This window comes from Oreochromis aureus, linkage group 11 (assembly GCF_013358895.1).
Source record: "Oreochromis aureus strain Israel breed Guangdong linkage group 11, ZZ_aureus, whole genome shotgun sequence".
In the NCBI taxonomy this organism is placed as follows: domain Eukaryota; kingdom Metazoa; phylum Chordata; class Actinopteri; order Cichliformes; family Cichlidae; genus Oreochromis; species Oreochromis aureus.
The window spans coordinates 36687508-36712821 of NC_052952.1; the positions used below are offsets into that span (position 1 = coordinate 36687508).

A 25314-nucleotide genomic window follows, 5' to 3' on the forward strand; every position below is an offset into this window, starting at 1 on the left:
AAGTCAGTTGAACCACACTGAAAAAAAGCTGGCTGAAAATGTTACCTGGTATATAACTTTTCTGACAAAAAAATATCTTAGAAAACTGAAAGTTTACTATGAGTTGAGGCGTCTTTGGGGTATATAGGTGGTATCTGTTATTAGCTATTTATTTTATGTTTCCACAGGATCAGTTGAACCGTTATGGCTGCGGGATATAAAACTCCAGCATCTCTTAATGTTTCAAAACTAGAGCAAATAAAACTGAGCAGGGAGGGGGCATTATTGCACTTGAAATCAACCCTTTTAAATAAACAGAGGCTCTTTCAGCGTTTTTGGATCTCTTGTTAATTCAGAAATGAAACAGCATTTACATCGATCAGTAACGTTTATCAGCCAGTTTATCCTGATTTGGCTTGTTTGATCATAAAGGTTGCGTATCTGTTCAGGAGCAGCTGCGTTTTTAAAATTGCTCTCTTGAGGCTTTAATTAGTGGCTGTTATCTGAAAGCCCAGCATTCACCCAGTTTTGGCTATTTCAGAGTTTCTTGGAGGGAGAATTTCTTTAAATGATCCATAAACAGTCAAACATAAATTAGCTCATTCCAGATGAATTCTATTGATCAGTCTTCTGATAATCATTGCCATCTGACAGAAATGTCTCTAATCAGTTAAACCATCACTTTAACAACTTGTATGTGAGGAAGCAGATTTTTGATCGCTGTGGTCAGGTCCAGGCAGGCCAGCGCTTTGAACGCCAGGTTTCTGCTCTTGTTGCTCCTCAGGTGGCTCCTTCCAGACACTGCTATGTTTTTCTCTCAGGCTCCCTATCTCAGGAAAAAGCAAGTTTGAAGTCTGCCTAAACTCGAAAGAGTGAGACTTCTAAGCTGAACACAGAAGTGGGTGGATCGCGGAGCGTTTTAGCCTCTCGTTGCCAGCATATATGTACAGACTGGACAGCGGGAAGTGGATTGGTTGAAGAACTGAAACTGAGGCTGCCCACAAGCTTCCTGCTGCGTATTTTTTCTCTGCAAGAAACCCTCAAACCTGTTCACTTGAAAGCTGTTTTGCTTTTTTTACAACTTCAGGAGAAGTGGTAAAAACGCCTTCAGAAGAAAATCTGTAAAATTCACAGGAAACATGGTGCGTAATCAATAAGTCGCTGTCTGTGGCCGACACGAGAATGACTGAAACACTGTGGTCGGTTTTAAATGCTCGTCCTTCTTGGTGACCTTGACTGAAAAGCTCAAAAGATGACGATGTCCCCTCCTACAAGACCAGAGGGTACGACTCTGGCTCAGCCCATCCCCGTCCCAATGCTGACCGTCCTCCCGCCGTCCTCGGACACAGAGTCCTGGTCTTGTTCGCCTAGTCCCAGACCCCTGCGCCCCGACCGACTCCGTGGATCCCGCCGCAGTAGGACCAGAACCAAAAGGCGGAACCAGGAAGAGCAAGGCTGCGCTTCTAAGTCGCAATGGGGCAAAACTCCACAAATCGTGATAGAGGAGTCCACGGAGAGGGGAGCTGTTCGACATCGGAGCCCCTCGCCCTCCCCCTCTGTAGTTACTGAGATGGGGACAGAGAAGCAAGGTCGGGACAGTCCGTCACATGACCTCCTCGTGCCGCCGTCTCGTTCCTGGTCTCGTAGTCCGTCGCCCAGCCGCCGCTCTCGTTGGTCCCTCAGGAGCCTGCTCGGCAGGGACTCTGACGGGGACAGCTGCAGGTTAGTGTGCTGGATTCACCCCCAGATAAACAGTCAGTGATTTATTTGTTTTTATCCACAGTTTATCTGCTCCTCATAGCACAGGCCAAGCTCAAGCTTTTCTTTTTACCTTCAGTGATTCAAGTGAAGGTTCTTTCTTATCTCGCAGCACATAAAGTTCAGGAGATCAGAACAGAGCAGCAGCCTCCTGGGTATTCTGTGCTTACAGCCCTGTAAAAACATCAGCCGATTTGCATTCAGGCCCGCTGAGACGGCGGTGACTCACACGAGCTGTGCAGCCTCTCATCTGTGCACATTTGGTGAGAAATAAAAAGCACATGACGCTCTCAGTCATATTTTTCTCTCTGAAACCACATGAGAACAGCTATTTTGGATTATGGTGAAGGTAATTGCCTAAAGTTAGTGAGGACAGGATGATAAGTTTTTCTTCTTTTTTTTTTTTAATTTGTATGACATATAGCCAAAGTTCATACAGTTAAGGAGGTGGAAAAAGAGAAGAACTGAGTTGTATATCCAGGGTTTTTCCTGTACACATAAAAATAGGTGTGGGTCTTCTCGTAAAGCTTATTCTCCTTTGGGGGAAGGCCAAAACATAAATAAAGAACTAAAGTGAAGGAAAAATATATTATAAATATATTATAAATATAAAACATAAACTTCTTTGTTTAGATGAAGTTGAATTTGCTAAAGAAGAAAATTCACTTTTTGTTTAGCCTGTTTCAGCTGCACAGTCATCGTTATCCAGGGTGTTTTCCACGCCACTTTGTTTTTAAAAAATGCCCAGGAAAAGTCCTGCTTACCTGTATCTGTATGCCTGATTACAATAAGGTACATGCAACATGTGTCCCCTAACCCCTCTGCATTTTAGCGATATGCACACAATTTGATATTGATTGATTTACATAAAAAACATAGAGGAAACACAACTTTCATTTTTTTAAATCAACATCCAGTAACACTTAAGCTAAAAACTGGAATATAATTTTTTTCCCTATCTCATCATTCCACATAAACAGGGCGCCTTGTATCACAGAAAAAGTAGCAAGTTCAGTGAGTGGATCCAGCAGCACAGAAAGGAGACAACACGTAAAGCCTGCACACACACGGCTGTGATGCACGTTCAAAAATCAAAATAACTCCTGTAGATGAGTCGGTATGTGGTTTTTGGTGTTTTTATGGGATACCTATAGCCGCTGTTACTGGTGGGCTGTTCTGTAATGCTGTCACAGATCCTCAGCGACGTGTTTAGATCAGTACAAATTGCAGTTACTGCAGCTGTATCCAGCTGTGTATATATTAGCTTTTCACCGAGATGTGTGTTATGGTGTTGAAATGTTTTTTGGTGGTTAAACAAGCAACATAAAGATAATCTACTTATCTAAGCACCCTTTCCTCTGAAGAGATGAAGAGATTATGTTCACAAGTAAACCTGAGGAGGAGTTATCTCGTGAAGGCATTACTTTTCGTGTCAGTGAAACTGTTTGGTCTGGGTTTGGAGTCAGCCTCTGCGTGCAGCTGTGCAGCTCATACAGAGTAAATGTACAGATGTTGATTTAACCTGTCAGAAACCAGCTGCAGCACATTCGACTGAAGCAAGTCGGGTCAGGTGTCCTTCTGCAAAGCTCGATAATACGTGGACAAGCTTCTTTTTCATGATCCTGTATTTAAATGTCTGATCATTGCTTTAAATATGTTTTGATTTAAAGAGTTGTCATCTCACCTTTCTAAGATTAAAAAAAAAGCTCAAGGAAAGTTTGTGTTTAAGCTGAAAGTAAATGAAGTTTTGTTTCTTTAAGAAAAGATCCATTTTCTGTCTCCAGGCAAATAAGCATTCCATATCTGCAGGGTTGTTTTTTGTTTTTTTTTAAATTGTTTTGACCTTTACTGCATTATAAAGGATTTGCTGTTTGTAACAGCGTCTGAACCCCACCTAAAGAACGCTGTGTCCTGGGTGTGATTGTGCTTTATGTTTTAATATGTTTAATACTTTTAATCCATGCAGAAGTTCATGTGTCCACCACTGCTCTCTGCATGTGGCTGCTGTGGTGTGTCTCTGTGCCCGCGGAGTTTCCCACTGGTTTATTTTCCTCTTATCTGCGTAAAAACCATAATTGGTACCGTGGCCATGGCTCTCACAAAATGTCATAAATGATTGTTCAGAGTTTGAACAGAATAATGCAGGTGGGGGTTAAAGTTCACAGCCTCTTCTTCCTGGAATCTCCCAGAGGAGCTGAAAGGGTCAGACTTGGTTACTCCAGGTTAAAGTAAACTTTAAACCATTTTCAAAGTGCTGAGCTTGTTTGGGCAGTGTGATTGATTAAGGATGTATTTGTAATTTAGTTACAGGAGAACTTTAAAATGATGAATTATGACAGGAAATTGACTTTTATACACAAACAATGATGCAGCATCACGATGCCAAACTAACCGCAGATGTGACTCCTGTACCTCGTGACAGAATCTACGTAATGCCCCCATTTATTTTCCTCCTATTTTCTAATTATATGTAGTTATTTATATCTAGAGAACTTGTCTTTTATTTGACGCATGTTTAAAAAATCCTCCCGTTTTGTCTAAAAACTCATTACAACACCACTTATTTTATTAACATGGGAGTATGTTTATCTTAGCTTTTCATTCCTCCCACATACCATACCAGTAATTTCCTTTTGCAGATTAAATGTTAAAATCCTGATTAAGTCGAGGTACGCTATGATGTCAGATTTTAAAAAAACAAAAACCTAGAAGCAGTCAGATGGCAGGATCGCAGCGATAAAGCAAAGACGGTACCCTGTATTTAAAAGCATCCAGATCACTGCTCCAGATGACCTGAGAGGATGGTGTGACTTTGAGGACAGAACCCGGGTTATGTAAACTGTAAACAAAGAAAATGAGACCACCTCTGAAGGAAAAGCGGAGCTGAGTCAGGCACAAGGAGCCAGGGGCGGGGTTCCTGCACTCTTTATCCGTTCCTCGGAATGATGATATCACCTCCAGCCAATGGGAGCGAGCTCCTGGTCTGATGATGTCATGTGAGCCCAATCAGAGGAGGGATGTGTGCATCACTGCAGTGGGCTTCGGAGGGCATGCACATGAACAGCTGTGCCCTTGTCCTCTTCATCGACGCCTCCTTTTATTGACCCACTTATATTGTTGTGCTGCATATTAATGATTTTTAATGTTCACAGCTGACCCAGCCGGCGAGGATTAGGGAGGGTTTTTTAATGGTGAAAGCAAATGTTTGTGGAGCTTAAATAGAAAAGAAAATATTTGGTTTAAATAATGTTTGGTGAAGGCTAAACTGGGGCTGCACAGGTTTCAGAGTTGTCACAACATTTGCATGTTTCCCACAGATTCATGGTTTATTCAGGCTGGGATGTGTCCGCAGTGAGTTGTCAAATATCAAATCGAATTATCAAATCAACATCTCACACACTGCGGCACCACATGTTGGTAGTCGCATGGGTGTAGTGTCCATGTATAGATTGAGTGAACATGTCTGTGTAGAGAAGTAGGGCGTGTGATATTATAATAGAGCACAATGATGTGAAGTGACACTGAGGAAAAACAGCAGCATGACTGAGAACACGGTTTTCTTGGACTAAAGTGTGACTCAGCTGATCGAGATACAAGATTTAATAATAAAATAGAATCATAAATATAAATTAAATAAATTAAAAATATGAAATATCTAAAATAATACAAATAATGTGTAGTAGTAGTAGTAGTAGTAGTAGTAGTAGTAGTAGTAGTAGTAGTAGTAGTAGTAGTAGTAGTAGTAGTAGTAGTAGTAATAATAATAATAATACTACTACTAATAATAATAATAACACAAAAAGACCCTCTATATTGTAAAGTGGACCCTTCAGTAATACAACAGAAAAAACCCCAACAATCATATGACCCCCTATGAGCAGCACTTTGGCGACAGTGGGAAGGAAAAACTCCCTTTTAACAGGAAGAAACCTCCAGCAGAACCAGGCTCAGGGAGGGGCGGCCATCTGCTCCGACCGGTTGGGGTGAGAGAAGGAAGACAGGATAAAGACATGCTGTGGAAGAGAGACAGAGATTAATAATAATCTATCGAGATGGATGATGGACTATAGTGTATGTTGGAGTCCACGTGTTAACAAAAATGTTGTTGATTTGTGTTTATTTTTTGGAATTTTTTTTTTTATGTTCATAGCCTGAATCTATAACTGTGATAACTTGAGGTCATTATTGTCTGCAGTGGTGAATGCAGGTCACTCCATTGTGGCTGCACTCTCAATTCAGGCCTTTAAACCTTTAATATTTTTCTTGCTGTTGAAAGTTTGGTTCTTAAGAACCAATCATGTGCTCAGCTCTACACGTGTTCTGATGGACCACCCCATTAAAGCTGTTCTTGTCTTCAGGTGTTGCTTTGCAGAGGACAAAGTCTGAGGTTTGTTGTGTCAATGTTTTATGTGTAGGGTAATCAGTACAAGAGTGCACTCCATCACTTTCATTTCATGGTGTAGGTTAAAGTTCAGCAGCTCTGTTTCCTCTTTGTACAAGTGTGTACATGCTCGTTCTAAGAGAGGAGTCATACTAACATGATGTTCAGCCCAATAATGTGAGCATAATCACTCACTGTATGGTATTAACTGCTATTAACCATATGAGTGCAGCTCTCCTGGATCACACTGCGTATATTCATTAGCCATGTGTTGCTGTTTTTAGGAATTGTTTCAGAGTTACTCACTTTTACTGGGCAGGATCTCATGTCAACTTTAACCACCATTAGTACTAATCAATGAGGCTGTTGGTTTGGAATAAAACAATGTATTTATACCTGGTGTCTTTGAGCAAGATAAGTCATTGCTTCTTCTCTTTTAAACAGCAGAACTCCTTCATAAGCAATGCTGCTTCAGTGCTGATGAGTTATATATCTGTGTCGTCATATGAAGTAATAACTGTGTTATTGTTCTAATATTTTTCTATGCAAATGTATTATAAATGCTTTCTTTAATGTTTTTTTTAATGAGATGTCAGAATCTTTTTTTTGCTTGATGTTTTATTTTGTTTTTATTTTATTTTATTATTTTATTATTGCTAATTTCCCACCATGAGGCTTAGTGGGCTTCATCTTTTAGACCCGGAAGCCACGTCTGTGTTTTATTCAGTCTGTGTTGCTAACTACTAGCATGCCTGCCATTTTGCCATTAGTGTAGCTTTAGCCACTGTCAAATCTTTCTCCCCATTTGCGTTGATGGGTTGGGCTTCTTGTTTACTTAGAAACAGACATTTAAAGACCTGCATGTTGAATCCATAATTCTAGATTTGCCCTGAATGTCAGCTGCATGGAGGGCTTACTGTATATAGGTTAAGTGCTCTGAATGTGGTTTGTAGTCTAAAGTGCTGTGAGTGGTCAGTAAGAAAAGCAGTATGAAAATGCCAGTTTTCTTTCAGCTTGACTGAAAGCCTTTTATCCATAGCTCTAACCTCATAATAACTGTATGTGGCTGCAGTATAGCGGGGGAAATACTGCATGCATGTCAGTGAAATGAAGTCATGCACAATCGTGGTGCTAAAACTTCAGCAGAGATGATTGTGATGTTTACCTGTTACTATACCTTCACTGCATCTGACAAAGGAAATAACAGCACTGATGGGGAGAAAAATGCTGACCAGTGGGCCTGATAATCACACCATCACTGCTTTAACCTGCATTTGTTAATTAGCTTTTGCAGTTGTATTCTTTGGTTTGTGTTACAGCATCGTACCCTCACAGGCTCTGAGGTTTAAAGTAAGCAGCTCTTTGTTTGGCTGCTCTCTTACGGTGCATTCATCTGGTCTTACACATTACCCACTTGGTGCATGAAACTCTGACATGAGTATGAGCCATCTGTGGGTGAACCTCAGAAAAGCAGATTACACAGAGGGAGACAGAATAGTGGAGATGTGGGCCTGGCTCAGGCCAGTGTGGATTATGATGTGGGCTGTAATCCAGAGGGATGGACAGAGAGCCTGAGGGTTAAAGGATTGGGTGGGCTCTGGACTTTGGCCAGGTGGACTCACTACAGGCAGACGTGGCTTCTGTACTGTCAAAGTCAGTCACATTGGAGTCGTGTTTGTAGCTTTACAAGATGCTATACTTGAACACATTACTACAGGCAATAATCCACAAACTAATAAACCATAAAACAACCCTTGAGATTGGCTCCAAAAGTGTCCATCCCCATGGATTCATGTGTGAAAATACAGTACAGCCTGCTACAGAACAAAGCAGTTTTTCTCTTTGTGGATAGTTTCCCTCCCTCATATAACTGTACAAAAGGTGAGTTATTAACCTGCACAAAGTCAGCGCGCCTGTTTTGCTGAGTGAGATCCGAGGGCTTTAGCAGTCTGTGACTTGGCACTAATTTGCAGATATATTTGCTCGTGTGATGCATGTGTGCACTTTGTGGATGGAGCTTGTTAACAAAGCTTGCTAAAATGAGCTGAAATCAGAATATTTAATCTGTGTTCTATATGCAGAACACAGCGCTTATTACAGATTTTTTAAAAATTGATTTATAAATGTGTATTAACTTAAATGTTAAATCACTTATATTTTAAAATCTGCAAACCAATAAATTGCAACATAATTGGTTATAAAGTACAGTATCTGAATCCAAAATAGAGTAGAAGAATACTAGTTGTATATTAGTGGGGACCATGCGACACACCCCTGGATCTGCATCATGGATGCCTGTAGACGTCAATAATTCACCTGAGTTAGTAAATGTTCAAACTTAACGAGCTGCTGACTGTGAGGAACCGCTTCGTCCTCATCAAGATGAAGCACGTTAGATTTTCACCCTTTTCAGAGTAAAGACGTGCTCAGAGGGGGGTTATATCATGACACCGATCCTCCCACCACTGCCTTTGGACTCGAGTACTGATAAACTTAAGATTCCCATTGGATGAGAGCTTTGATAGGGCTAGTAGTGGAATTAAGCAAATACATGACTAAACTACGACTTTTAATACACTTTTACTTGAAGTATCTTCACGTACTTGTCCACTTGAATGTTTCTTTTTTACTTATAAAGGTGGTATGGTATGGTTGTACTTCACTATATTCTCCATTTATTCTGAATAAGTTTTATTGATTATTTTTAAGATTTTAATTCAGACAAATCCAGTTAAGTTGAAGTTCGTTTGGTTGGTTGGTTGGTTGGTTGGTTTTTCTCCCTTTCGTGTCCCTAGTCAGTGCTTTTCTTTTGATATCCTCTGTAATACTTGACCAGCTTTCTGCTGTGTATTTACTGCTGATTCCTGTGGGGCCCAATTCCTTGTCCTTTCCCCGTGTGCCACCCTCCACCCGGAAACGCCCCTGCCTACTTCATTAAGGTAGAAACGGCTCAGTCGGACTCTTTTCATCCTTATCGATGCCCTCAGTGAACGGTTTAAAGAAAAATACACACGGAGCCTCCTCCCTCCCTCCTTCCCTCACTCCTCCTCCTTCTCCTGCTCCTGCTCTTCCTTCCCCCACCCTCCCCCTATAGTTGCGAAGGGATTACGGATGGACGCAGACACGGCAGCCCGTTACCGGGTCTTGCAGTCGGCATAGGGAGTAGCGGTGTGTGTCCGGTACCGGCGAGGTGCAGGGGCGTCGGCCCCGGTGGGAAATTAACGTCGGATTTATTGAAGGAAACGCGGCAGAAGGAAAACCCCTGATAGCGTCCGCGCTTCATCTGCACACTCCGAGCAGGAACACCGGTGCCATATTCCTGCTGCGAGGGTTTGTGACCATCAGCTGGACCACAAACGCCTCATGACATGTTCGAGTAAGTGGCATGAAGGAGGGAGGATGGCTGCTGTGCAATGCTCCGCTTTACGTACCCACACAGGTCGCATCCTGCAGAGCCCGCTGGTAGCACGGAGGTGCAGCAACAGCCTGCTGATAGCTTCATCCCGCAGGTCCCCCACCCTCCATCCATCCGCCCAGCCTCCATCCTGTGCGCAGGCTGCCGCTGCTGCTTTAGCTGAAAACGTCTCGCATATTTCCCCTCTCCTTGGACTTTGCTTCTCTGGCAGGTTATTAGGTCGTAAACGGGCTCAGCAGACCGATTGTTTTCCATGTGCTAGCTGCACATTAGCTGATCATCTGTCGGCTTTAATGGGTGACAGGATAGAGGACAATATTTAAGCTAATCCCTCCTCCCAGGGTGCAAGCCCTGCCCAGTGACTGCATATCATTTCTTGGTTTCTTTGAATGGACTGAGGTCCGGACAGAAGAGCTGTCCATTTCTCATCTGCTCACTGAGTTTTTCAGTTTTTCATCTGTTTGTAGGCGTCTTTGTCTGTGTGCGTGTGTATATCTATCTAGATGGATGGATAGATGGATATAGATATATGTTTTTAGTCTGTTTGTTTAGCACTGTAAAAAGTGCCATAACTTTATAAGTATGTGCTATATATGTAGATATAAAATGTATCTGTTGCATATTTTTAAAGTGTAATTACAATCAAAGGAGGGTAGGGATGGACTGATTTATATACATACATACGTTTCATTTATTGACCATATTGCAAATATTATTTTATAATACCAGAGTTTTACTTAACTTGGTATAAGTGGAAATATTTCACATAACGTACAAGTCTTTTTTTCTGTGTCAGTATTGAATAGGAGGGCAATCTTTTTAGAAATATTTGGACATGAAAAATTTGGCTAAAATGATTAGTGCCTTAACAGTGTGCACGTGTATACACAATTAAAACGGAATAAATCACGTTCCTGTATGACTTCCTGAATAAAGTGTAAGGAAATCCTCTTAAAGCCGGCATACGTACACAGTGACTGGATAAAATGTAAGAGAGTAATACATGACTTAAATTACATACTATATTATTTTAGAGGAAGCACTTCTCTAGTAAATTCTCACATAGATATAGAATCTCTTCCTTTCTGGTAAAACGTAGTCCTAATCATCAAAGATGACGATGGTGTAAAACAGGCACAGATTTCCTCAGGTACTCTGAGCCAAAACACTCTTTTAAAAGCAAATTCTGCCTACTCAGCAACCATCGAGCCTTTTTTTAGGGCACTTATTTTGAAGCTTTAACATATGACCTCTAATTTCAGTCTTTGCCAAAACATAAGAACAGTCAATTTTTATTTTTCTTTCTCTTGGAAGTTTTAATTGTACAGCAACCTTCGCCAGTTGTGGATCCTCCCACAGATTTCAGTTTGAGACAGAGATAAAGTTTGAATGACTCAGTTTATTTGAACTACTTTGTACTGGAGTCAGCATCGTTTAGCCTGTGCATACAGATTTGTTTCTGGTTCAGATTGGGGCTTTTTGGCTGTTGAATATCTGTTGAATTTTAAATATGCAGCAGATATAAAATGCATACACATATGTAGTGTTTAGTTTCCTGATCTAATTGGACTGTATGCCCTGTTAGATTGGACAACTTTATTCTTCAGTAACTGAAACTCCTCCAGTTAATACAACTGGCTGAAAAAAGAATTATGTGGAAATGTGATTATTGTCTTTGGTTATAACTAAAACCTTTATTCTACAGATAGCATTTGTTTGTCCCCACAGGGAAAATCCCTCTACCAACATGTGTGTTATTTGGGATTTTTATTGACTTATCAGATGATCAGAAGGGACATAAGTCTGTGGATTTCCAGCTAACAGTCTCATGTTCTTTACTGTATATGATGACCATGCTTACTGGCTGTCTTAGTCACCCCCAGAGGTGGATTCTGGAAAACCAGTTAACTATTATTATGATAGGAAATAAACCCTCATAACATAACTTATGTGACAATAGTTGGTGGTGCTTGTTGTTAAATATGCTGGCAGGATGAGGGTTGCTTACGTCACAGAGAGTTGTGAAAAACTCAAGTATTGTTTTCCTTTTACACTTGAGCTGTCGGCGGATTTAAGCCCGGGTTGTAAACGCGTGCTGACACAGATTCACATCATTCAGTGTCCTCACACTCTGCCAGCTGACCGGCTGCACAACAAGCCTATTTAGAGCCTCCGCTGCCCTGCGTACGTTAGCTAAAGATAGCTTAATGCTACTTGACATAATGCTCCCGTGATTAGCATCACTGCTAATATTTTAAGGATTATTTCCCTTTAAAAACAAACTCGTTCATGTTTACGGGTGACTCCTTCAGCTTCAGTTCTCCTTGTGGTTGATTTTGGAGGTTATATCATTCTGACTAACCACCACCTCCTGTTTCCTCATGAACTCCTGACACTGCCACAGAGTTTTTAAGCTAAGCCTTTGTGTTAATCTCAGCCTTTGTTTTTCCCCAAGTTTCCCGAACTAGTTAAGAGCACAATCACATCAAGGAAGTGATGTTGGCATCATATGACCAATCATAAACAAGAACAGGTCTACTAGTGGCAGAGCGGTGTACTTTACAAACAGGAAAACTATATTTTAAATATCCAAAGAGGTTGAACACTCAATATATCCTATTTTACAGTATGTACAGTAGGGTTTGAAGTCTGTAAACCTAAAAAAGCACAATATTAATAAAGTCAGGAGAGAAAGCTGACACACAACAGGTGATTTGCTTAAATGAAAGTAGTCTGTTGTGTTTGTCGTGTAAGTCTTGATTCTTTCAGTCGCAAACCCGTGACGTTAAACGGTGTAACAATTTACAATACTTGAAATTGAGTAAATTTAAGGTAATCAAGGTCACAATGTAAGATTTTGTTATATGAAAACTTAAAATTACTTCCATATAAACTTGCTTTCAGCCAGCAGAGAGATAATTCCTTCTACATTATCAGTTTCTTATTGGTCCTCGTCCCCAGCTGGGAAAGATGAAGACTTCAAAGGGTTTTCAGACTTTGTTACCTACAGTGTCTTTCTTTTTCACTAAACTCCACTAACATAACATGCCTCAAAACCTTTATCAGACATTTTTAAAACATCTAGGATCAATCTAACAATCTAAGAGACTGTATTTCTGCCTCAGGTTCAGAGCTCATGTGATGTTTGGTTTCCAGGTGTCTCTTTAGCTTGCTTGGTACAATATTTTTGATTAGGAAACTCAGAACAAATGGTGCACTGGGGCGAAGCTTTTGTTTGTTTTCTCTTTAGTTCATTTTTTGCAGTATTCTAAAGACAAAGTGATGAGTTTTCTCTTCTCACAGATGTTTTCTTTATATCATTTGTCACATTTTGTGCAGTAGAACTTTGTATCAATCAAACATTATTCTGAGCTCTCTAAAACGTCTGACCTCCGTACTCCCTGTGCTCCGAGGCCTGAGGGATCTCCTGGGAATGGTGGTGCCACTTTACAGAGACGTGGTTGATCAGTAGGCGATGGTCTTTGTAGTCATGAGGGCAGGGTGAAAATATCAGTTTACTGATTGAAAGCAAACAGAATACATGTTTTGAGTGTGTCTGCCTCACACTGCAGACACAGTGAGGTTAAAGCTGTGAATGTATCAGAAGTTATTCTTGCTTTGGTTTCTTGTATTACATTTGTAACTGTAGCCCAAAAGGAGCCTCGTTTAAAGCCACTGTGCCTCATATTCTTTTATATTTGGAGCTCATTGATTCTTAAAGCTACATCCGAACATTTTAAATGGTAATGAATGAATAATTGTTTTATTTGTAAACTTTCGAACATTTATTGAAGATACTGTTACCAACTCGTTTTAGTCATATCTTGAGTATAATTTATTTGCCAAGAAGAGGCAAAAGAACCGATAATATTTGAGCAAGAGCACTTAAACATCAAGTAGATAAAAAAACTTGTTTAAATAATGCTGATTATTCAAACAAGCTATCATGCTGATAGCTGCGTGCCACGACAATAATGCTTTTATGCTTTAGCAGATTTAATCTGAAAACCAAAAGCAGGTTAAAATAAACCAAACAAAAACCACCTTGCAGCAGACGCTCTAACATATAGATGATAAGTGATGGGCTCACAGTTAATGGCTTCTTATGAGGGGAAAAAAATACGTATAAACAAAGCTGAAGAGGAGATTTATTGATGGCAAAGGTATTGAAATTCAGATTCTCCATAGAGATGATGTAATATTGTTATCCTGAAATCATTTGGCTATGATAACGGAGCAATAAAAGCTAGTGTGACAGCCCTAAGGCCTGAAATACATTATGTGTGTGTCTTTTGAAAGACGGGAATATCTGTGATTGACTGATGGTGACAGTTTTACTCACACAGGATTAGAGCAGGGCGATATGACCAAAAATAATTATCACGATATACATTTGAAAATTTGCGATAACGATATAACTGACGATATAATTGACACTAGACAAAATACTTTACAACTCCACAACTTTATTAGTGCAAAAAAACCCATCAATGTATTTTCACTTAAACAAGCAGCTGTTTTTTTATGTGCATTAAAGTTATATAAAAATGTAACAGTGCAAATTCCTCGCTGACAGTTTAACCAAAAGGCATTTCCAGTGGAAATTGGCCGACATATCCTCAGCATAACCATGTATAATATCCACAAAACTTAAAAAGAGGTTATACACACACAATACGGTAATATTATGTTGAAGCACAGTACGTATCACTCCGCGAGGCTCCTGCCTACGGTAGCCGTAATGCTCCACAATCCATCAAGCGGTGCGGCTTCGTAGCTTAGCAAAGGCGAACTAAAACTTTTGACAGATTTTCGAGCGCCGTGTACATAAAATCGTTTCAAGGTCAGTAAACACAATCAGAATTCATACATAAGGCACACGGGATTATAAGGGGCACTGTCGATTTTCAGAAAAATCAAACAATTAATCTAACGACGGCCCGCTAGCATGCGCTACCAAAAATAGTGCTTTGTTGTGTATCTGACGGACGAAAGCTAAACCAGTTCCACACCACTGAAGTTGCAGCATTTTTACAAACCAATTCTGGTTCATCCGTTTCATTTAACGGTCCACTTTCGCTCTTCTCATTCTGCGTCGCCGCCATGTGCGTATGTAAACATAGGCACTGCGCATGCGCGTTTTACCCATATTCTATCGCGATATTTCATTTTCCTATCGTTGCCCAAAATTACACCGGTATTACCGTGAACGGTATGATATAGCCCAGCCCTACACAGGATATGGATGTATTTGTGAAAAAGGAAATCTGGACGACTGCATTGTGGCATTAATTCACAAAGCCAATGACAGTGGATGTTTAACCTTTTATGTCTATTTACTGTACTGGTTTTCTTCTTGTGCTAAGTGAATTTGTTTGTTGTATAAGATGTAAAATACAGTAAAATTATGATTCAATTTTTTACCGTCAAATAAAACCAAATGAAAGAAGCTTGTGACATCACGTGGGAAAGTTGTTGTCGCCGTTGACGACACCGCTCTCAGTTGACCTTTTTATGTTCTCATCTAAATGCGTGTCTGTCTTTTCACTTGTTTACTTAAAGAACTGAATCAGACACAAACTGAAGCACGTCATCTCTGTCGTTCTGACCTGCTGGTGTTTAATTCGTGGCTCTTGGGTTTCAAAGTTGCACTTCTTGATTGGATGGTCTTAACACCCTTTACAAACTGGATTTAAATGCGCCGCCCCCGATCTGTCTGTACCAGTCAAAATGACTTTAGCTGATAAGTCTGGCCTTGCGTGGTCCCTCATTGGTCCTCAGTGGGCACTTTGTGATGGCGTGTTATCATCAAATGAGAAACGCCTGCAGCTTTTCTTCATGGCACAACATTAAAGACTCGCAGGGCAAGCCGAGCGATGAAATGTGAAGCGGTTTCCTCTCTTCTCCCCTCAGCTGACCGTTTTGTTTTTTTTCCTGTCTCTTTTTATCTCCAGTACGGCCAGTAACTCTCCACGCAGCACCCCCGGCAGCTCTCCCTCCCTGCGGCGCAGGGTCCTCGGGGGAGGCAGGGCCAGTGAGAATGAGGCTGGAGGAGAGAAGAGCAGCAGCGGAGGTGGAGGTGGTGCTGGTTCGGACGGTGCGCTCCCCTCCATACCCTCTGCCTCCTCCCTCTCGTCTGCCTATCCAATCGCCTCTCGCCACTTCAGCCGCAATGCCAAGGTAAGTGAAAATATCTGCTAAGGTGAATCATAGACTGATGGACACAACAACTGTGACCTCACAAATGTTTTACCACTGCCATCTTGGTGTTTTGAAACTGGACTAACAACTTGTCATAGACGCGTTGTTATGCAACAATCTTCCTTTTTTTACTCTAATAATGACCATAATTTACAAAGTGAGCTTCATATGTTATTTAATATGGACTGAAGCTACTGACATGACCTATAAAGTCATCAGGAAAGTGTTTAATGAGGTCACAGAGCAAGTGTGGAGTTGCGTCGGTTTCCCATAGACTTCTATAACCAGAGGTTTTTGTGCAAATAAAGCAGTCGCCCCTTTGCTGCTCGCCACATACAGTTTTGAGGTTTGGAGGCTGTGTCCATTTTCAGTTTGCAGAAATAAAAATGTAATAAACACTTTGCATTTGCATCCAGATTTTCTGCATCGATTTCTAAAAAAAAATGGTTCTGATTAGCTTTATCTAATCAGACTAAAGTAATCGTACACCGTCACCTGTACGTCATGGCTTCATTAAACACACTCGATGAAATGCAGATCAGTTCCCCTCCTTATAAATGCAGCTAGGCTCATGGCAATTTGACGTAAGACTGTCCTTTTATAAGTCACGTATGTCAGCCTCAACCTGTCCATTCACAAATTTCAATCAAATCTTAGTAAAATTTTAGCCCTCCCGGTTGAATCTGTGCAAACGCCAACCTAAGCAGACGGGCGCGCCTTCACGTGCCTGCCGGCTGAGAAACTACAGAACAGAATGTAACAATAAGGAACGTTGAAGCTGAAAGTGGAGAGTTTAAATGAAAGTGTTAGACGTGGGAGGTCGCCCACGTCTTTACTGAGTGTAGCGAGAGAGCCGGGTGTCCATCTGCCATGACACCGTTTCTGTTTTCAACGAGCCAAACAGCAGCAAAGACGAGGAGTTGTAGTCAGGGAGGCTTCAGAGCGAGCCGAGCTGAAGGACACGTGACGCTACAGCACTTTGCGTTTCTCAGTTTTACTTTCGTGGCAAACAGCTGCTCTGTGTGTTAGAGATAAACTACGTGATTTTAAAAAACATGTTAATAAACGCTGTTATAGTCAGTCTGTATGTGAAAATGCTAAATGAGACATACATTTGTGGCTAAATTTAATTTGTTATTAAATTATACGTCTAGCCCTTAACTTGATTATCTTTGTTTGCAGTGGGGCCCATAATGAAATTGAATCTGACACCTCTGTTTAAACATGAAGGCATACAAAGTTTCCTAAAGATAAGCAGTTGTGACCCACAGCACTGTCACGGCATACTTCACACCTCGAGAAGATAGAGGATACAAAAGCATTTCTAAAGACACACAAATGTCTGCAAACAGCTTATTCAATAGTTTCACCTCAAATAACAGCAAAATAAACAATTTATTTACATCTAAACAAGTCAGACATTTTAATTTGAATAAAAGGGGAAACTAGAAGCAACTTCCTTTGGCTGTTTCTTAGAATAAAAAAGTAATCAAGTCTTTTAGAGTCCAGCTCCCAAAAGGTTTTATGAGGGACAGACTGTTCAATGAGCTTCTAGCATCTTGAACATTGGAAAAGGACCATTCATCTTCACCACATGCAGTCAGGAAGCATCCAGCAGTTTTAACTGTATGTTAGATTTTATCCACAGTCAGACACCTTTTTCTTCCACCGGACATGTCATGGAGACAGCCAGCTTCCTTTGTAATTTACTAAATTGCACATCCTTGATTCCTCTCCATGACTCCTCACATCCTAGCCTCTCCCTCTAGAGTTGTGAACAAAGAGGGAGGCAGGGAAGAGATGGGGAGAGGCGGCAGGCGTTTAACAAAATGAGACTTGCTCACAGGTTTAGTTATAGCCCAGCTACAGATGTGTTTTCTCAGCCTATGACGTGCTGCTGGCATGTTTTGTATTAATGGCTACTTTTAATTAAACTTGCAACATGGTACAAAATGTCGATACATTACAAAAACAAAAAAACAAAATGCACATAAACGGTAACAGACAGAAAGTTTCATGAGCTCATGCGCCCTGCTATCACAGTGTGTATATCCAGCTATGTGCCACGCCTCATTTATGCTGCAGGTAAAAACACATCCAACAAAGGGTTAACCTCCGTCTAATCCCCGTCCTCCAGATGCATTTTAGGAACTGAGGCGTGCGTCGACATGATGTACTGATACGGTCAGAGACAGGAGGACAGAGGACACGAGGAGGCACAAGTTAGAGAAATGAGAACAGCGTGGTGGTGCTAGCACTGCTGCTCCATCACTGTCACTCGTCTCATAGCTGCAGGCCTGCTTTGATTTCAGGCTAGCAGTATTAGCAGTATTAGCAGTGTAGCATACCTTCAGTACTGTGTAAGTGAGTTTTGCACATGTTTTTGTGTTATGGGACCCTGAAATTTGGAACTGTGACTGATCATAGGTTCTCAGTCAATTAAGATCTGAGACGTTTTCTGGACATCGATCAAAAGTGTTAATTTGATGATCTCCAAGCTGCTTGGCTATCACTTTGCCTTGTGACATGGTGCTTCAGTGGAAGAAGACGACTGTCCTTCAGGATTGTGTCCCAGACGCTGATAGTTAGTCAAGTTTTATTGTCAACGCAACAATATACACTCAAGTATACAGGCAGACGAAATATCGTCCTCCTGGATCAAAGGTGCAAACTGTAAAAACAAAAACGTAAATGTACAGAAATAATATAAACTAAGAATAAGTACGACAGTATGGTATTTGAATATAAATAGAATAAGAATAGAAAACAATGAGAATAAATAAATAAATACAATAGTACACAGAGTCAACCAGTGTAATCAGAATAGTGCAAGTATTGGAAGTGAGAGGAGTGTCATGTACAGTGTTATGTAATCCAAGAAGTGTGTGGAGGAGGAAATGATTTTTCTTTTTTTTTAATACTCAAAACTCCAGAATTACTGAACTGAGAAGAGACAGGAAATGCGCGATGGAGGTGTTGCTAAAAAGGAGCTTCTACAAGTTACTAAACTGTAGAGATTGCTTTCATAGCCTGCAATGTGAGTCAGTGTGTTCAGTAAGGTCATAAAACGTACAACTGATTGTGTGTTATGTTAGTCCGATTGTGTTTGTGTAAATTTGATTTGGATAAAGATCTGACCGCATTTCATAAGCAATCAAAGCCGAAATTCCAAAGTGCTGCAGAAGTCTCGTGATGCTCATCAGAGATTCAAATGGGCGTCTTCATGACTCTGTAAAATTTGATCCAAGTCGACGTTTAGTAACCAGTGAGGAAACTGTTTTGCTTCAATCTGGTCACTTAAATATTAACTCTGTGTTTGCCAGACTCAATCTGAGTTTGATTAAACACGCTTGTGTTACGTAATGTCAATAAAAATGGTCTTGAGTCTTCAGTGAATTCACACCATACAATAAGTGAAAGTAAATGTTTATTTGTAGCAGCTCTCACTTCAGCCATGTCAGCTCTTCCAGTGTTGACTCGTTCTTTCAGGAGACTGTAAAACGTTAGCGTGTTTGCCCTGAGTAAATTTACCTAATGGCGCACGTAGCCCGAAGGCTCTGGGTTCAGGCTCATGGCTTTGAAGGGAGCAGCCTGTTACAGCCAAGACGGTTTGTTGCAGCTGCTCAGTGACAATTACCTTTTTTTAAAATGGGGAAGTGGGGAAAGTTTGGACATCCCTTTAAAGCTGCACAACCTCAGTGTTGCATAAAACAGACTTAAAATGTTCTGTTTCTGCTGTAACGGATTTGTTTGAGTACTAAATGTTTTCCTTTTTTTCTTTGCAGAAAATGCAGAGCTGGTACAACGTAAGTACACACCCTCTTCTTCTTTAACGGCTTTTTTCAGCTTTTACTTCCAGTAGATGAAAATAGTTGACTGTAAAATTATTGGTTTAGTGTGATATTTACAGATGTGTACAGTGTTTCTTCTTCTTCTTGATTAAGCAAATGCAAGTGTTACCCAAGATGTTTACTGCTAGGATGGTTGTGAGGTAGAATATCATGTTCTGTTTTTTCTTCACCCACAGGTTCTCAGCCCCACGTACAAACAGCGGAACGAAGATTTTCGTAAAATCTTCAAGAAACTTCCTGACTCAGAGCGACTTATAGTGGGTGAGTGAAGCATGTGACAAAGTGTGCAGCACCACCAGAGCACCATGATTTTATAATCGGCCACGCCGGCCGTGAATAGTTCACTTTCTGAAAGGTTTAAATGATTCCTAGCACATAGGAATGGGAGGATAGAAGATTTAAAGACGTGTGAGTCTACAGTACAAGGAATGGTTTCCAGTTGCAACAGGTTTATGATGCTCAGCGTGGAGCTGCTGCTCAAGCTGAGGTGGTTTTAGGCATCAGAATAGAATGCGTGCTGGATGCCTCCTTGTTAAGGCGGGGCCCAGCACGTGTGTCTTAAATGGATTGGGAACATGAGCTGAAGGAGGCGGCTGGGTGGGGAGGTGGAGTAAAAGCATTGCTCCCGAGAAACATACCCAGATAAACAGCAGACGGTGGATGTATGGAGATTCTTCTTTATTCTTTTATTAAATCAGTAAAGTGCCAACAGCGCACAGGTGCTTGAGAAACGACAGTGTCTGAGGTGTGATCTGTGGTTCCACACTGGTTTCTTTTCGGAGACGCACTCGAATGCAGTCCTGCAACAGCCAGCGGCACATAGCACTGACAGTTAAAGCCCTTTTTGTAGGTTGAATGCCAGTTGGTTGAAAAGTTTGCTTGAGCAGAAAGGAAGTGACATTAGTTCACCACAAAGAGGAAGGCTGCGATTAAACCATTAAAGATCAAAAAGCTCAGTGTGAGAAGCAAAGACGTAGGCTCCGAAGTGAAACTCGCTTTCACTTCACTACAAAGAATTTCTTTGTCTTTTATGACTTTTCTAACGACCAACAGCATGACAGACATGAAGAGCAGTTCTTCACCTCACTGATGCTGTACAAATATTTCCCAGGTGTCAGTACGCGTGCAGCACCGTGCTGGACGTTTGAGTCTTTAGCCCTTTTTCCCATTAGTACCTACTTAGATCGACTGGGTTTCCACTACAAACCAGTACTACCTAATATGTGTTCGTTGTCATAGCAACGTGTCTGCGCATCCCACAAAAAGGTGGACGTCGAGGCAAGAATATACCTGCTGCTCGGTCTGTGGCTTTTCTTCAGACTCGGGGACCACGGCGTTGGTTTTGTAGCCATTTCGCTCGTTGCTGAGATGCTCTCATGACTCATTGAGTGACGCTACTGATCAGCCAATTGGTGGCATGCAATGTGATGATGTCATATTGCTCACTTCGAACCCCGGGAGAGCAGATACTAAAGGTCACAGGACCCGGTACCTGATGGGAAAACCCTGAAAACTGTGGCGAACCGTGGCGACTCGATCCCAGTAGGTACTAATGGAAAAGGGTTTGTGAGTCTTGTTTGCTGCATCATTGGCTCCTGCTGGACCGCGGGCTGATGCCATAATGATGCCGTAGACTCTCTGTAAGAGTTTCAGTCATTTTTCTCTGCCCACCAGCACCACTGCTAAAAGCCAAGTGGTGTTTACCTGTCTGACATTCATCTGTGGCAGCGATGTCTGTTTTTTGACATTTATTTCCGTCTGTCTTTTCTCAGACTACTCCTGCGCTCTGCAGAAGGATATTCTGCTTCAGGGACGCCTTTATCTGTCAGAGAATTGGCTGTGTTTCTACAGTAACATCTTCCGCTGGGAAACCACTGTAAGCTACACTGTGTACACTGGCGCACACCTTCTGCAAACTAATTAATGTCACACCTGCAAACTGATAAGAGTGAAGTTTGCAGATCAATAAAGATGGTCTGGTCAAGATAAGAGCTGCGCACGCTGTAAAGCTTTCTCCTCTCTGCTTGTTGGTTCAGATCACCATCCTGCTGAAGGACGTTACCTCTATGACCAAGGAGAAGACTGCCAAGCTCATTCCAAATGCCATCCAGATCAGCACTGACAACGAGAAGGTCAGAGTCAAAGACGAATAATAAAAGAGACGCTTTGATTTACGAGTACATTCTGCAGCGGTTTAACCTTTGATAGTGTCAGCTGTTGATACGGTTTACTTCAAACTGTTAGAGAAGCATTATCAAACGAGCTGACTCGGCTTGATCTCCACCCACCGTGACGAGGCAAACGGAGGGAAACCATCCGTCAAACCCGCTCTCACATTTTTGTTCTCTCTCCCTCCTTTTCTTTCTCCCCTCCTTCCTGTTCCATTGATAATCACCCTCTCAGCATTTCTTCACATCTTTTGGCGCAAGAGATCGCAGCTTCATGATGATTTTCCGCCTGTGGCAGAACGCACTGCTGGACAAGGTACAGCCTCCTCTCCCAGCCTCCTGCCGGTTTGTGCTGCTGAATGTTGTCACACAGCCTGTAGTTATCATCTCAGAATAGACCAGGGTGTCAGGAAGCATGGTCGTAAATACAGGGCTGAGAGAGCAGTTTCAATTACTGTTATCTGCTGGCTTTTCTGCTCTGAGCGTCTGTGCAGAAACACAGCTTACTATTAACTCACATGGTAGAGAAAATAAGGCTACGTTCACACTGCAGGTCTTAATGCTCAATTCCGATTTTTTGATCAAATCCGATTTTTTTTGTCTGCTTGTTCACACTACAAATAAAATGCGACAGCAAACGCGCTCTAGTGTGAACGCTCAAAGCGGCCCGCATGCGCAAAAGATGTCACACACAACGTGCTCTGTTTAGACCCAGACCAACAGTATCGTTTGACTGATGGCCCTTAATATAAAGACTTCGGACTTTACGTTTCCCAATTTTTGCTTTAAGTTATTTTGTTATTTACATAATAATGTAAATACATTAAAAATTATCCTTATTGCTGTTTTAGAGGAGCGGTGCTTCAAAGTATAATCTGCAGATTTCTGTCAGAATCTGCAGATTATACAGTACAAATAAAATGTTCACGTTTCTCCAACGTTGTCTTCCCAACAGTTTCACTGGATGGCCAGGAAGCGTTCGCGATGTCTTCTCGGGCGCTTCTCCGGTGCTGATAATTGGCGTCTGTCTTGTGTCAGTGACTTAAAGGCGGATTTAATGCGACATGACCGTTCAAACAGCAGTCGCTTTCTAAAACATCGGATATGTATCGGATTCAGTACCACATACGAAAGTGACCCAGATCGGATTTGAAAATATCGGATTTGTGCCGTTCACACTGTCATACCAAGATCGGATACGGGTCGCATAGGGGCGAAAAAATCGGATTTGATACGCTTTCGCCTGCAGTGTGAACGTAGCCTAATGGCTGGTTACTCTTTCCCTGGAAAAAAAACTAACTAATCTAGTAGATTTAGTTTAGTTTATAAAGATCAGACTTAGTTTATTGATAATGTGATTGATTAAATCAAAGCACGACTAAATACTAAAGACCGCTCACTCTCTGGACCTCTGGTTTCATGAGATGATCCAGGATGAACGGCCCTCTGAAACAAGGATGTCACATCATAAACCAGTTTACAACAAGAATGCAGCTGCTTCCACCACAGCCAGCTGCTTATTGTGCATACATGTTTCTGTTGTGGTGTAGCTGCGCTCTCAGCATCTAGTTATTGTTCGGAAACAATTCCTGTAATAAATCCTTAACGGACCAATCAGCATTCAGCAGGATATTGGGCTTTTATGCTTTGAATTAGCTTCAAGAAGAAGTTTTGTATCCATTTGAACAAATTGATACTTTTTTCTTCTTCTTATAACGGTTTAAGATAAACTAAGAAAAAGTGTGTAAATAATTTGAGCCATTTAATTTCATTGACATCCTTCATTAAAGATGCTGTCAGCTGAGTTGCCAACATACCAGTGTCTGTCAGCAGGGCCAGTATAGACTGGCACATTAAAGCACCTGCAGTGGGCATTAAAGTTGGGCTGAATATCACCGTTTTGTCATTTCTGCCCCAGAATGCTGACTACAGTTGGCTGGGAGTTCCCTTTTAGCGAATCAAACTTGATTCCACTTTGACCTTTCAGACGGCATCCTGACATCCTGATCTTAACTTGAATAGTTTTGCTTTTATTTACGCTCCTCTGGGCAGAAGAGTTTTTAGAGATTTACAGCCCTGCAGCATGTACAGGTGTTTACATATCTTTTGTTTTTTTCTTTAATTTAAGATTTCATCTTGGTATTTGCAACATGAAACAGATGGAAAAATGAAACGCTGCACGCTGGTCACACGACTGAAACTCATAAAACACAAAACTTTGAAAATGTTACAGCAAGGTGGGGAAAAAAGTGCTTTTCACTTACTGTCATTTTTCCCCTGAGGTGGGCACCAGGTGGTTCATTTATAATAACTGTGGTGTTTTCCAGTAAAACAGCAGCTGTGCTCTGAATCGGCCACATGGCACTATTTTTACCGTCGTCTCAGACGGAGTCGTAAAGTGTCCAACACGTTTGCACAATTGATTTCGATTCAAGGCTCATTGAGAATCAATAAAAAGTCTCACACTCTGTTGCACAGTGAACATCCCAGACTAATGCACGCACACTGATAGATTTTGGCTGTCACACAAATCCCACCGCCTGCAGCAGCTGTTTCTACACTTGCAGTTTGACAAGACAAAGAGCTGCAGAGTGAACCGTGCAGGAACATGTATGTTTAAGTATCTGTATTTTCTGCAGTCTCTGTCCCCCAAAGAGCTGTGGCACATCGTGCACCAGTGCTACGGCACTGAGCTGGGCCTCACGAGCGAAGATGACGACTACGTCTCCCCCACCGCTGAACACATGAACGGCCTGCTGTGAGTGTCTACATGTAACCACCTCTAGTTATAGATGTGCGAGTTATTTGAGTCTTACCCCTGTGAAAGCCGAAGACCTGCTTTTATTTTTTCCTCATGTTACATTTTTATTGTTGGGTAAAGTCCTGCACCTCAGCAGAAATGGTCTTTTTTTCGAAAACAAGACTTTCTAACACCGTGGTAGTTTGTCACATTCACGTAACTGTAGATGCTAGAGCAGGGCGATATGACCAAAAATATTTATCACGATATACATTTGAAAATTTGCGATAACGATATTACTGACGATATAATTGACACTAGACAAAATACTTTACAACTCCACAACTTTATTAGTGCAAAAAAACCCATCAATGTATTTTCACTTAAACAAGCAGCTGTTTTTTATGTGCAATAAAGTTATATAAAAATGTAACAGTGCAAATTCCTCGCTGACAGTTTAACCAAAAGGCATTTCCAGTGGAAACTGGCCGACATATCCTCAGCATAACCATGTATAATATCCACAAAACTTAAAAAGAGCTTATACACACACAATACAGTAATATTATGTTGAAGCACAGTACGTATCACTCCGCGAGGCGCCTGCGTACGATAGCTGTAATGCTCCGACAATCCATCAAGCGGTGCGGCTTCGTAGCTTAGCAAAGTCGTACTGAAACATTTGACAGATTTTCGAGCGCCGTGTACATAAAATCGTTTCGAGGTCAGTAAACACAACCAGAATTCATACATAAGGCACACGGGATTATAAGGGACACTGACGATTTTCAGAAAAATCAAAGGATTGATTTTAAGTTTGC

General features: G+C 41.3%; 1 protein-coding gene across 4 annotated transcripts in view; it reads left to right on the forward strand.

The window, feature by feature from the left end:
- Positions 1-25314, forward strand: part of gramd1a (GRAM domain containing 1A) — a 42694-nt gene that overhangs the window by 1444 nt on the left and 15936 nt on the right. For 3 of the 4 annotated variants that reach the window (XR_004199869.2, XR_005614816.1, XM_031746493.2), the window contains exons 2-8: positions 15488-15713; positions 19520-19540; positions 19762-19846; positions 21358-21461; positions 21622-21717; positions 21989-22069; positions 24393-24511. Coding sequence is in view for 2 of the 4 variants with exons in the window: in XM_031746493.2 (XP_031602353.1) it covers positions 15488-15713; positions 19520-19540; positions 19762-19846; positions 21358-21461; positions 21622-21717; positions 21989-22069; positions 24393-24511 (732 nt within the window). In the remaining 2 variants the exon portion in view is untranslated. Of the gene's footprint in view, positions 1-9261; positions 9495-15487; positions 15714-19519; positions 19541-19761; positions 19847-21357; positions 21462-21621; positions 21718-21988; positions 22070-24392; positions 24512-25314 lie in introns of those variants that run through there. The other variant, XM_031746494.2, reaches the window with a different exon arrangement.